This window comes from Equus caballus, chromosome 27 (genome assembly GCF_041296265.1).
Source record: "Equus caballus isolate H_3958 breed thoroughbred chromosome 27, TB-T2T, whole genome shotgun sequence".
Lineage (NCBI taxonomy): Eukaryota > Metazoa > Chordata > Mammalia > Perissodactyla > Equidae > Equus > Equus caballus.
This window is the reverse complement of record NC_091710.1, coordinates 38,212,487-38,226,685: the sequence shown is the minus strand read 5'-3', so window position 1 is coordinate 38,226,685 and position 14,199 is coordinate 38,212,487. Positions and strand designations below refer to the sequence as shown.

At 42.8% G+C, this 14,199-nt stretch overlaps 1 protein-coding gene and 1 long non-coding RNA gene across 3 annotated transcripts in view; one reads left to right on the top strand and one right to left on the bottom strand.

Moving 5' to 3' along the window:
- Window positions 1-2,922: 2,922 nt before the first annotated feature.
- On the bottom strand, window positions 2,923-13,532 carry LOC111770948 (uncharacterized). The gene is made up of 2 exons (XR_002804445.2): window positions 13,079-13,532; window positions 2,923-7,337 (listed from the first exon to the last, which is right to left on the bottom strand). It is a non-coding gene; the product is annotated as an uncharacterized lncRNA (long non-coding RNA).
- Window positions 13,398-14,199, top strand: part of MTMR7 (myotubularin related protein 7) — a 105,814-nt gene continuing 105,012 nt past the window's right edge. For both annotated transcript variants that reach the window (XM_023630788.2, XM_023630787.2), the window contains exon 1: window positions 13,398-13,859. In XM_023630788.2, the coding sequence (XP_023486556.2) occupies window positions 13,413-13,859 (447 nt within the window). In that variant the 5' untranslated portion in view covers window positions 13,398-13,412. The remainder of the gene's footprint in view (window positions 13,860-14,199) is intronic.

Here is a 14,199-nt window from a genome sequence, read left to right as displayed (position 1 = left end):
CTCCAGAGATCTGTCGACACAGGGAAGTTCCCGAGCCCCAGGGCTATGGCTCACAGCAGCTTCCTCTTTCAAAGCACCCAGAGTCAGGTGTTCAATTTTCACTTGATAAATATTTCAATATAGTCCATGAACACCGTCACTTTCTCCTGCTTGATCCTAGGAAACTTTTTTTCTAGCAAGCTTCTTCTCATAACATTGAAACAAATTGCTTTTATTTCATGTCAATGCCACCTCAAGGACCTCGAGGGAAATAGAATTGAGATAAGAAATTCAGAAAATTTTTTTTTGCCTCTATGTACTTGCTCTACTTTTGGTGTTTAGTGTATACATTATATACCTTACAAAGAGACAAATAATATCCATTTATACCACTCTTAGGGATTCTGTAATATTTTTAAACTTTGCAGCAATGAAGTTCTACTGTTCAGCCTATTGCGAGTCTATTGTCCTGCTGTGGTTTGCAGGGATCCCAGGCATACAAAAGCGGGTCACTAAATATAAGGTCATGGGGAGTCACTGTTGAGTCAGTCCCTACTCCTCTTTCCTCTCCTTTGTTCTTTAATCCAAAACTTTTAGAGTTTAAACAATGCTTTCAAAAGTTGGACTGTCAGTTAAAATAGAATAAGATCAGCTTTTCTTAATTTTCAGAAAAAGTTAACAGAATTATCTCTATTTGACTCTCTTCTCCTACAAATTTTCTTAAAATATTTTGTGTTTGCTGTTCCCAAGACCAAAATGAACGAACAAATTGTTAACAAATATTACCGTAAAATTCAGGAGTAGCCTACGAAGTGTTTTTTTTTTATTGACACATTAGTGTGGTTGAGAAGTTAGATTCTATATGTGACTACAAAAATAGTCACATACATAGTGACAGATATGTAACCCAACATCCTGGTAGAATATTATTTCATACTCTGCAGAGACCATGGAATCTAAAGAGCTTTATGACTTCCAGGTGCTCTTTAACCTAATAACCTAAAGAAGAAAGAGTTGAGATATTGGTCTTCAAGACATGTCACATCTGTTGGCATCTCTGTCACCTAAGGCTGCCCAGGCCACTACTGCCCTGGGGCTTGTGGAAGTGGCCCCTCCTGCTTCTAAGGTGGAGGGAGGAAGTCTGTTCCCAAAATGAAAGGTTAAGCCAGTCTCTGCGCATTTTGTTGTAGACATTGTTATAAACGGGAGTTCGATACAGTGTGAGCAGTAGCACAATTAGTACCATTGTTTGCGTGACCTTCTGAGGGATGGCTCAGAAATTTAGGTATCACTTGTGAAATCTGAGCACTAAACAACCTGCCCACAATGTGACTTCTGGACTATAATCCATCCATAAATTGGTGACTATCCATGGAGACTCCCTGTAAAATGGTAGAATGATCAGGAACAAAACTCTGAAAATAAGCTTGATCTGTTCCACCTCCAAATACTGGGACTCCTACTTTGTGCTGTGTTCAAGCTTGTTCAGGATGTCTTTACAGTGGCAAGACAGTCAATAATGACGCCAAATCCAAATGCAAACAAAGGTGGTTCCAGGCAAGGTCGATCTGGATCAAATCCTTGTGAGTTCACCATTTTGAACAAATCTTGCTCACTGATTTTGTTTACAAAAATATTCTCTCTGCCAGAGAAGGGAAGAAAGAATTTTCTTGCAGAGCCAGCATTCAAAAATACTCATTATCTCCACAAGAAACCCTAAAGTAACCCAAGAACAACTCTTGCATCTGTTTATTAAAAATCTCAAATTGTCCTGGCTACGAGATCCGTGTTCGTATGCATTTTGCCAATATTTAGCATCTGTATCCAAACAAAAAAAGAGGAGCGGGATTAAGGGAAGGCCCTATTAATTATGAAATTGTGTTTTCTCATTCTATTACCCAAACACTGAAGATGCATTTCAGGTTTTCACTAAAAGTTAAAGATCAATTAAGTAATTTTTATAGAACATTGGCTTTAAAGCACCACAGAACATTCCTCCAAACCTGACTGAACTTCGTAGAAAAATCTTTGGGTTTTTTTGGTTGTAAAAACAGCATTGCCAAGATCCTGACAACTCAGGAGGGAGCGCCCTCCTCTTGTCTTTCTCCAGCCCTTGTTTTACATTTGGGATATCTGCTGTTATTGTTTCCTCATGGAAAATAAGCGTGATTTTATCCTTGAAAAAGGATTACTTCTCAGAAAGATTATTTTTGAATTGAAATTTTAGGAAGTATACACTTCAAAGGTCTCTCAACTATTCAGTATCCAACTTACATTTTGCTTTAAGAAACCAAAATAGTGGCTGGCCTCATGGCCGAGTGGTTAAGTTTGCGCGCTCCGCTGCAGGCGGCCCAGTGTTTCGTTGGTTTGAATCCTGGGCACGGACATGGCACTGCTCATCGAGCCACGCTGAGGCAGTGTCCCACATGCCACAACTAGAAGGACCCACAACGAAGAATATACAACTATGTACCGGGGGGCTTTGGGGAGAAAAAGGAAAAAAATAAAATCTTTAAGAAAAAAAAAAGAAACCAAAATAAAATGTATCCTCCAAAAATGTTTGCTTTGACTCATGACACTATGCCATGATTATTGACTATGACTTGTTTTTATTTGTAATGACCATTTAAAATACATGCTCTTTATAATTGTTAAAATACGCATGTATTTGTAAAATATTAAAAAAATCTTAAAGAAAATTAAAATCACCCACAAACCCACCACCCAGATGTAATCATTAAATCTGTATATTTCTTTCTTCTATTTTTTCTCTCTTCACTTTCACACATACATACGTATGTGCACACACACATTTTGAAACACAACACAGATCATACTATTTATACAGTTTTTTATCTGTTTTTTTGGCTTAAAATTTTGTCATGAGCATTTTTCTATGTCATTAAGTATTTTCTGAAAAAAAACTGTAAAGCTCATACAGTATTTTATATATGTTCACGCCACACTTTATTCGATAATTCTACTATTTTTGATACTTGTTGTTTCTAATGTTTCACTATTCAAAACCTGACAGGGAGTCCTGGCTGGAGTGGAGCTGGGGCTCTGATGCTTCCAGATTGTTAGGTTAGGTAGACTCTTGTCCACCATGGGTCTGTTGGATTATAGTTACTTTCATGGAAGCTGAAGAGCTTCCTGAATTTACAAAAACTTGAACCCTGTACAGATATTTGCAGATGTCTGAAGAATTAGGGAGCCCGTGATGAGCGCTGCATACCAACCTTCCCCAGAAATGCACTCAACTCTGCCCGAAGCGTGAGAGAAATTCATCACAACTGAAAACGGGATAAAAATGAAAGGCATATCCTAGCATCAGGGCTTGATGTCAGAGGGAGAGTGGTGGTTTGGGGTCCAGTGTGCTGACTGATTTTAGAAACACATTCCATTTATGCACCTTGTGGGAGATGGCAACATGCATGCGCTGGAAGACTGTGAACTCTGACACTTTGGCAACCCAAGGAGCTCTGCTGTGGGTCAAACCCTAACCGAGCCTAATAAGAATGTCTTAACTTTCATTTCACAAGATTATCTGCAGCAGGCAGATCTCTGGCACTCGGGTGTGGTACCGGCTTGACAATTTCACAAACATTGAGAAGAGCTTGTTTTCAGCGGTGTCAGTGACAATAACCACAGTGAAAGTAACAGTGTTGATGATGGCAGTCACTAACTACAATAGGACAAAAGTCCTAGTTCACGACTGGCACTGAAGGAAGGTGTTGCAGGCCCCGCTTGGATCATCATGATGGGAAAGAAAAAAACTCTCATACTCTGGAAGGTTGAACACCTTTAGAGTGGGAAATCCTCCAGACTGAATGTAAGTTTGATTTTTGAGTCAGAAGGCAGAGGCAGGATTCCAGCTTCCTTGACATCGAGGGTGGCAGATTTCCAGCAGCAACAGTGCCAGGTGAAGAGGAGCAGCATATTTCAGCTCTTGCTGTGTCTGCTGCAGCAGAATCCTGGCCCAGCTGGCAAGGGAGCAGGGAACCACCAGAAGTGGCTTGTGTATACACATTGCTTCCTCTGGAAATATTAGGGAGAAGAGGACCCTATAATGAACATGGAGGCTTAGGGCTGGTGAGATTTTAGGTATGAATATTCATGTGACTGCTTTTGTATTCATATGTTTATGAAGCCTGGAATATTTACATTTCATAAATGAAAATGTTCTTCTAAATAGCTGCATCGAGTTGGGATCAGTGTAAACCACTGAAGGTATTTGCATTAGTCAGTTTGGCTTGCCAGAACAAAATACCACAACTGAGTGGCTTAGACAATAGAAAGTTATTTTTCACCGTTCCCGGTGGCTGGAAAGTCCAAGATCAAGGTCCAGCAGGATTTGGTTTCTGGTGAGAGCTCTCTTTCTGGCTTGTGGATGGCTGCCTTCTTGCTATGTCCTCACATGGAAGAGAGAGAACTCTGCTGTCTCTTCTTCTTCTTATAAGGGCACCACCACCCTTACGACCTGATTTAACCTTTATTACATTCTCATAGGCCCTATCTCCAAATATGTTCCCATTGAGGGTTAGGCCTTCAACATATGAATTTTGTGGGGACACAAACATGCAGTCTATAACAGTATCTTAAGCAGACAGAATCTAATGCAAAGGCTTAGGTGCTTACAAAATTAATGGAAGGGCAAGAAGACTACAAATCAAAGGCCTGCTACCTGAACCGTCGTGATCGTGAGTACACTGCCACTTTGTCTATCCTAGGACAAGAGTTACTGTCATTTGTGCTGCTGCTAAACTGTCTTTCAGCATCCACAAAGCTAGTGACTAGATGTGGGTATGCCGAGTCTGGCCATTGCATTTGTATCTGAATGCATCTGTATAACTTTGCTTACCAAGAGAAGAGCAGCAAGAAGACTGCCTATTCTCTAATTCCACCTTTCCAATCTTTTCCTAGTGCATCAAATTGGAAGAACCTATTCCTGAGTCTTGCTGCAAAGGAGTCTGGGAAATATAGAAATGTAGCTTATACCTTTCCAATCTCTCTAGTAATGAAAGACATGCCAGAGGGAGGTGGGATAAATGCTGGGTGACAACTGGCCATATCTCTTACCGGCCACCCCTTTAACTATTCAGTATCCCAGAACAACCCTTAAACTACCATACTCAGTCCACAATAGCAACCACAACATACTTCTTCCTGGTTTAGTGCAACTATTACAAGCAAAACATACTCATCGTTTCCCCAAATGAATAAATCCAAAACCCCATCATTCACAGTATCCATCTCTGGGTGATATTCACTTCTCCTCTAGTTTAAACAAAATTCCAATTTGATGTTTTATAATCTAAATACTTAATTATAAAATTAACCACCATTAACATATCTTACATAAAATAGCATAGGAAAGGTGGGGGGATGGGATAATATAGACACAGAGATAACACAGAGAACAAGGAAGAATATACAGGTAGCCACTACAATCATTATTTCTGCAAGTGTTCATGAGGCCATAGTTGGTACTTACAGTATCCTTCCTTCAAGTACCCATTCTGTCTTCCTTTTACTCCCAGAAAGCATGTAAAACTAGATGGGGTCTTTACCAGCTAATTCCTTGATGATCTGAGCCCTTGCATGTATTTCCTTAACGGAGTTGCTGCATCTTCTGGTGCTTTTCACCCTGGACAAGGCAGTGTCCCAGAGAGTCCCTGAGTTCCAGACATACTCCTCAGTGCCTCTGTTGGGTAGCAACAACCCTGTTTCCTTCTAGATAATTAGGGTCAATCTCCATGGCTAATGAACTTTCCCCTTTTTTTTGGCCTTTGGTTTAATGGCACGAGAAACATCACAGTTTCCACTTCGATAAAAGCATTGTTGTGTACCACAGTGGAAGCATTTTCACCTCAGTTATTACAACCTCTAAACCAAGGAGCCCAAAATTGCAGTCAGGGACCAAAAATTATTAAATGTATGAACAGGTTTAATAGTAAGAGGTGCCATTCCCATTTCCACCCCTTTTTTCTTGGACCCACATATTCTACATATGGGAAAAAGACAATATTGGAAACTTAGAGCATACACGCCATCCTGTAGGACACCACACTACTCTTTCAAGGTGTTTCTCTCTTAGCTGGTATTAAATAGAATCTTTAATAGGTCATTCCATGAGTCTATGAGGCCAGGAGCTTCTGAGCAAATGGATATACGAAAAGACCAGTGAATCTGTAGACATTTGCCTATGTCTTTTATTTTTCTGTAAAACTTTTTTTGGTGCCAAGAAATATTTTGTGGGATACTGGGAGAGTGAATAAGCATGAAGTAAGTCCAATGATGGGATGCTGACAGAAGTCTTGTGGGCAGGAAAGACAAATCCATATTTAATATGCGTTTATTATATTGAGGATAAATATTTGTCCCTCTGTGCTGGAAGGGGTTCAGTATAAACAACCTACCTCAGGTGGCTGGCTGGTCCCCCAGGGATGCTGTATAGGATCGGGGGAAGGTGGGGGTTCTGCCTTGGTCTCTGTTGTGGGTGGATTGGGCACCAAGCAATGGTGGTAGCTAAATCAGACTTGATGAGGGGAGGCCACATTGCTGAGTTCATATATAAACTGTATCCCTATCGCTATGTCCACTCACTCATGAGCTCATTGAGTAAGCTCTGAAGTGGCTGGGAAAGCCTCAAGTGACTGATAACCATAAAATGGATCATCTTGTCCATATAATTATTGAGGATGTTACTGTGTCACTGAAGCAGGTGCTCTACGGTAAGGATTTACTTAGAACACAAATATTTTCATAGTCTGGGCTCAACCTGAGAGATCAATCCATAAATATTTTCCTAAGTTCTCATCACCAGTCTCCAATTTTGTTCCTTCCAAGTTCCTGACATTTGAACAAACTTAAATTGGCATAGATCTGTACATGTGGCCATCTGTCCTTCAAGGCATGTGAAATTCCCAGGAAAACTGCACAGAGTTCTGCCCACTGGGACGACAGCCCTCCTCTCATTCCTTCCTGCTGCTCCTGGCAGAGCTGCAATGCCGGAGCACTTCAGGCTGGTGCAAGTGTATTGTGCAGAACCATCTACAAACCAGGCTGGCCTTTTTTCTCCTTCTGTGACGAGGTGCATTAATTGCCCCATGAAGCTGTATATGTGGCTTGAGAGAGAGGAGCACGGGAGTCGGAGCCACCTGCTCATGCAATGCTCTTAGACTTTCAGGATCAGCTCTGGTGGCATCTCTAATGTCCCACTGTCTCCTGATGCTTGAATGCTGCTGGCAGAGCTGATTCTGTGGCATGACGGATCAGATATAATTCAGTTCAGGGGCTGCCTCTGCATCTTTTAAAAATGAGCACAAAGGACCACCTCACACCCATCAGGATGGCCACTATGGAAAAAAAAAGACAACAGAAAATAACACGTGTTGGTGTGGATGTGGAGAAATTAGAACCCTTGTACACTGCTGGTGAGAATGTAAAATGGTGCAGCCACTATGGAAAACAGTATGGAGCTTCCTCAAAAATTAAAAATAGAACTACCATATGACCCAGCAATTCCACTTCTTTGTATATATCCCAAAGAATTGAAAGCAGAGTCTCAAAGGGACATATTTGGACACCCACATTCATAGCAGCATTATTCACAATAGCCAAAGAAGGAAGCAACCCAAGCATCCACTGACAGATGAATGGATATACAAAATGTGGTATATACGTACAATGGAATATTCAGCTTAAAAAGGGATAAATTTCTGACACATGCTGCCAGATGGGTGAACCTTGAAGACATTAGGCTAAGTGATGCCAGTCACAGAAAGACAAACACTGTGTGATTTCACTTATCTGAGGCACCTAGAGTTGTCAAATTCAGAAAGATAGAAAGCAAAATGGTGGTTGCCAGGGGCTGGGAAATGGGGAGTCACTGTCCTATGGGTACAGAGTTTGAGTTCGGCAGGATCAAAAGAGTTCTGGAAATAGATAGTGGTGATGATTGCACAACAACGTGAATGTACTTAATACCACTGAACTGTTCACCTAAAAATGGTTAAGATGGTAAATTTTACATTATATGTATTTTACCACAATGAAAAATAAAAGGAAGCTTTTTAAAATGAGCATAGAGGCACTGTGTTACTGGAGGTGGGCCATGCCCTAACCAGCTGTGACGCTTCAGTCGCAGCTTGCCGGCGGCTCCATACCACACCCCTATATGCTGCAAATGCCTTGAGCATATTGGAGCTGCTGGGGACAAAAGGTCACTGAGGTCGCTGTTTCCACTACAACTCAAACTAGCTAGAGAGTCTTTTCTTGTACTAGGCACCACTCAGAGCCGGCAGCCCTTACAGCTAGCTCAGTTATAGGTCAGAGCAATAAGTGGTAGACGTGCAAAATGGAGGAGCTTGCCCTTCGGGTTGGAGAAGCTATTTCAACATGTGCCAGACTACTGCGGATCCCTAGAAACTTCACCAAGATAGCAGGACTCTGACACATGTGTGCTTTACTTGGGCATCTTGGGTACATCTGCTACTTTCTGCTCATCAGATCTAGTCAGCGTGATGCTGACAGTGTAGTGGCCCAGCCTGGTATTCTTGGGAGAGTGGACTGATCAAGGTCCCCCGTGAACAAGTTGTGAGAGAGATGCCTAAAATGACACTTCCAGATGAAAATTAACTGCCTGTGATGATCTCTGCTTATTGGAATGAACCGACAAGAGTTATTTTGGAAGAAGTGCATCTGGAGAGAATGTTGAAGTGAATTTTGAAATGAACCCCAAAGGATTTGCTAGACTGGAACAGTATGAGTAAAGATGTAAAGATAAGTAAATGCAGGATATAAGAAGTGGTTGGTTGACTAATTGATACATCCAAAAAATATTTGTTGAGCACCTACTAAGTGCCGTGACTTACTTTGCTCAGTTTATAAAAGAGAGTGGTAGGATGTGGCTGGGCTTTAAATGACAGAAGAAGGAAATGGTACTTCATTCAGAAGGCAAGTGCAAAGCACTTTAAGGTTTCTAAGCTGGAAAGTGACCTGGTTAGAGCTGCTTTTTAGGAGGATTAATCTGGCAGCAGAGGCTAATAGTCCAGCCAGGAAGAAGAAATGAGGATCTGAATCAGAGTAATGACAGTGAGGAAGGCAGGGGAAGGCCATTTGAAGAAGTGTTGTGGAGGAGGAACCTACATCTGTCTGGACATGGGGGCCAGGAAGAGACATAAGCCGAAAAGAACGCCAAGGTTTGGAGCTTGAGCGATTGAGATGAACAAAAAAATAATGAAGTCACGAGGTGGATACGGTATTAGGTGGAAGATACCAATAATTATCGCTGATATTATTAGACTGGAGCACCTGGAGGGCAGGGACTGTGGCTGCTTTGGTTCACATTTTTATCTCCGGTGTTTGGCACAAGGTGAGCACTCAATAAATATTTGTCACAAAATATGTTAAATGCTCGACCTTACTGAGTTGTCACCTCCACCCTAAGAAAGAGGCGTAATTATCCCATTTTTTTTCCTGCTATCAATTCTATTTTTTATTTTGAAATAATATGCCTCAGGCATATACAAAAACATAGGGAATGATATAATAAACATCCCTCTATAGAGATACCTACTCCTCAACACGAGAAACCAAGCAACAGAGGTATTATCCTTATCTCCATTTTACAGGTGACAAAGCTGGGGCTGAGAGTGGTTAAAAAACTTGCTCAAGGTCACACAGCTAACACCTGCCAGAGCTGTGATTTGAATACATATCTGTCTGCCTCCAGAGTCCATGGTCTTAACCACACCTAGTTTGTGACACGGATGACATCTGAGTGGAGGGACTCAGCAGGCAGACGGAAATACAACACGTGAGGTAGAGAGAGAATTCAGGACTGGAAATATTGATATGGGAATTATCTGCATCAGAGTGATGGTTGAAGGGATGGCAGGAGAAACGCACCAAACAATAATAAGTGGTCTGAGAACAAAGCCTTGGGCTTGGGCAAGGAGCTTTCTTGGAAGGAGAACAAAATATAAGAGACTATTTTAAAACCCGCCTGTTCACAGAAGTAAGTGCTCTTTTTATGCTGGCCTAGAGCTTCCCTTTTAGTTCCTAGAAAAAGGCAGAGCTGCCTGCAGTCCACAGAGTGTTGTTTCTCTACATCTGGCATAGGGCTAGGCCAAAGAAGACATCGATACTTTGCATCATCAAGTTTATAAAAATCCTGAAGGCGAGGATGCTATTTTTTTTCCAGGCGGAACCTCAAATGCAGCTCTGACTTTATCATATCGGGTATCTGATACGTTCCTAGCTGAGACTGTGCTTGTTCAGAGATGTGTGCCCTCCTCCACACATAACATGGACCACTAGGATTTAATAGCGCTGAATAGGATTTTATTGAATTTGTAATCGTTAGCAATACTACCCCCTGAGGAAACATTTCTTGGCTTCACTGCCAAATCAAAAGTTTTAGTTGCCTCAGGAGAAATGTAAGTATTCCGGAAAAAGTCTTGCAAGTGTTTGATAAGCATCCAAATTCTCCTCAGGTCACTGAAGATCACAGGATTTTGGGAAAGTTCCCAGTTAATATCATGTTTTCATTTAAAAATTCTTAGAGCAAGATTATTTGCAACTAGAATATCTGTGACACAAATTTCTCAAGAAGATGTTCTCTAGAAGAAATTTGGTCATGTCCAATAAAGTAGTTTAGTCTTGGCATATGACGTGTCCTTAGAGATCTTAGAGGACATTAGCAAGCCCTTTTAAAAAGATCAGAAACACAGAAGGTGGAGACAGTATATTATTTTGATTCTCCCTGATTCCCCTTCTCTGTAAAGTCAGGATAGGTTAGGCTAGGGACAAAGTTTAATTAACTTTTAAGTCTCAGTGGCTTCATGCAAAAACAACCACAAAAAGATGTTCTTTTCACTCAAAAGAATCTTCTGTGACTCTTCAGAGTAGTTAATTTCCAAACAATGGCTTGGAGAAACAGTCTGTTTCTCTCTTCATCCATTTCAATCTAATGCTGAATAGTCTTGGGTCATGGTCACGTCTCGAATTTAGAGCTAATTTATCATCATTACTTTCTCTATCATCTCAATATGTGACCTCCAAATATTAAGACCAGGGAAGAGAAAGCTGAAGGGCCACACAGGTTTTGCAGAGCTTTGGCCCAAAAGTAACACATCCCTTCTCACATTCCACTGGCCAGAACCGGTCACATGGTCCAAGCCAACAGTAACAGGGTGGACAAGTGTCACCTCCTGTGTGCCGGTGAAGGACAGGTAAATACTGACGTGTACAATCATATCTACCATTTTCACAAAGGTGAAAATCACTGAAACCTGAAACACTGATAACAAAATGAGGACAACCACGACGCTCCTGGGCAAGGGAAGTAATTTGATGAATATGCAGGTAACTAGGTCTTAACTCGTCTGATATTTTGCTTGAGAGTGAAAATAGTTTTGTTGAAATATACTTATTTTCCATTCAGGATTCACAAATACTAGAGAAAAACAGCCATTTTCCCAAACACTGGGCAAAGGCTGATGTAGCATAAATCTGGACGTGGATTCATCTGCAGATGATGTAGCATTAGAAAAATAAGTTTTTTCTCCCCTTCCCACTTCTTGGCTCTACAGAAAATGTAGGAACTAGATCAGCCTCCTTGAGGCTTCTTCTGACATTTCCACATGCTCTGGGGCCATCTTGGTTGGTCCACTTTTCATTCCTTTGGTGTCATCCACGTCGCTATGTTTCTCCTCCAGGTCTCCCTTCAATCTCCCAGCAACTGCCATAGTACCTTGTGCATGACCATCAGTCAGTTCACATCAATGTTTCTTAAGTAAATGAATGGCTAGTCACACTTTTTGCCTTACTTAGGATCAACAGAGGCAGCCATTTCAAGGACGTACTCTTGCTTTTCTCACTTCACTGCCCTCCAGTTCTTGCTGCTTTGTTCAAATTCTCCTGCTTTACTGGGTGCGGGTTTGGAGAGACAGTGAAACTTGGGGACATGAGGCAGTCTAAATACCAGAAGTGCAGAGTGGCTGTCAGAAGTCAACAGTTTGTCATCTAACAACCTGGATAGCGATTGGGGCTAGGGGATAAGCCAAGGAGGATTCCTCAGAGAACTGTTCAATGACACCAAAATATTTATATACAGATTTCCTTCCCTGTTGTTATTTTATTTCTAGTTTATTCTATGTTAACTTATCCTAATAATTTGGATATAATTCCTCACTTATTTTAACCTAATGCTGATTTTATAGCTCTGATTAATGGAAGATGTATTTTTGAACTAATCTAAAAAATTTTTCTTTGCAGTAGGCTATTTAAATTGTTCGGATTTATATCTTTTCACCTACCAATTAGTGTTATGGGTGCTTTAAAAGAAATCTATGCTTATATGCAACAGGTCAAAAATACTCGTGTGCAGTAAGTACTCACCAAGTAAACTCTTGATAAACCCACCAGTAGAGGGATAGAAGAAAGCACATAATTCCAGGATCATTAAATCATTCATAATCTATTCCCCCCAGTGGACACAGGAGTCCTAGTATTGATGGAATTTGGAGATGGAAGCTACATCTGACGTCATCTAGGCAGGTGACTCTCTTATTTTATAAATGAAGAGACTAGGCCAGTGTATGAGTTGTGACCAGAGTGGTCCTGACTGTATTCCTGGTGTTCTTCAGTAATAAAGAAATTATACCAGGGTCAATTTTGTCATATGCAAATATCCTAACCGACTCCCAGGGCGGTAGGAAGATGAAATGATATAAGACATGTGAAGGCGATCTGGAACTTTAAAAATAAATGTAACACTATATTGATTAAATAAACATTTATTTGGAAGGCTGCAATGTGCCTACTATGCATTGGACAAAAAGAGATAAAAAATAGAGTCTCTACAAATAATTTACAATCCAGTCAGAAAGAGAGATGTATAAGGGCTAGGAAAACATGGAATAGATACTAGTCTAAGAACTATGTAGAGTTCCGTGAAATTTTAGTTATGGTGGAGTGTTGTACACTTAGGGTTGCAAGAAAAAAGGACGCATTTCTTCTCTTTGGCTTTTCCCAATGGCTTAATACTAACAATAGCAACAACTACTCAACATCATAAACGAAAACACGGTACCTTATAATGGATGCTTTCTATCTCTATCTTCCAGTTCAGTGAAGACGGCAAATGAGCACTCAACACAGTGCCAAGGGAAAGCGTCCCTTCCAACAGTTCCAACAGCGAAGTCGCAGGTTGACGTGAGATGACTGACTTAACAGGCACCTCCTAGGGCGCCAACACTGTTGCTCTTATTTCCACCCCCAGCCCAAATGCTATGCCGGCTGCCCACGTGCTGAAATATACAGACAGAGCCCGCTAGGGCCTTACTGGATCTGGAGAGCATGTGGCAGCCTTTTTTCTGCCCCACCCTGAAGTCCCACCTATCCTGGAACGCTCGGGAAGGAAGCGGATGGGCGGTGTGGAGCGGCGCGGATTGCCATCTCCCTTCCAGCGGTCACACCTAACACAAGGCCCCCATTGTGTCTTGGGGAACAGTAGCCTCGCAGTACGACGCTGGCTGGCCCTCTTTAAAGGAAGCGGGCGCTCCTGCTCCGGCGACCGCAGCCAGAGACGAGGCGAGGCGGGGCGGGGCGGGGAGGACAGGTGGCAGGAGCGCAGCGCGCGCGCTCTAGGGCCGCGCGGGCGCCCAGGGCCCCGCACGCCGGCCTCGCGCGGGCGCCGCGCACCTGGGGGCGGAGCCTGGCTCCTCAATCAGCCCGCCCGCCCGCCCCCGGCCGGTGGCGAAGCCCCCACCCCGCGCCCTCCCGCCGCGTTACGGACGCGCGCAGGTGCTGGAGGCCGCCCGGCCCGGAGCCCTGCAGACCCGCCCGCCATGGAGCACATCCGCACGCCCAAGGTGGGTGCACGGCGTGGGCCGAGAAGCTTGAGCCAGAGCTGGGCGGCCGGAGGGATGCTGAGCGTGCGGGCGGCCCGGCCTCCCTGCGGGGCGCTGGGCGAACCGGCCCCGCGAGCTGGGGAGGAGGAGGCAGCGCCGAGCATCTCTCGGTTCGCCGTGAGGCTCATCCTTCTCTGGCTGCCTCACAGGCCCAGCCTTGGCTGCTGCTGGCTCTAAGCTCTGGTCCTTCGGGGTGGACATAGGGTGAATGGGAGGGAACCCCAGTTGTCTATTGAGTCATGGGGCTGGGGATCTGCTGATAAACGCTCCCTTCTGGTTTGGCACTGGGTTGTTGCTGTTG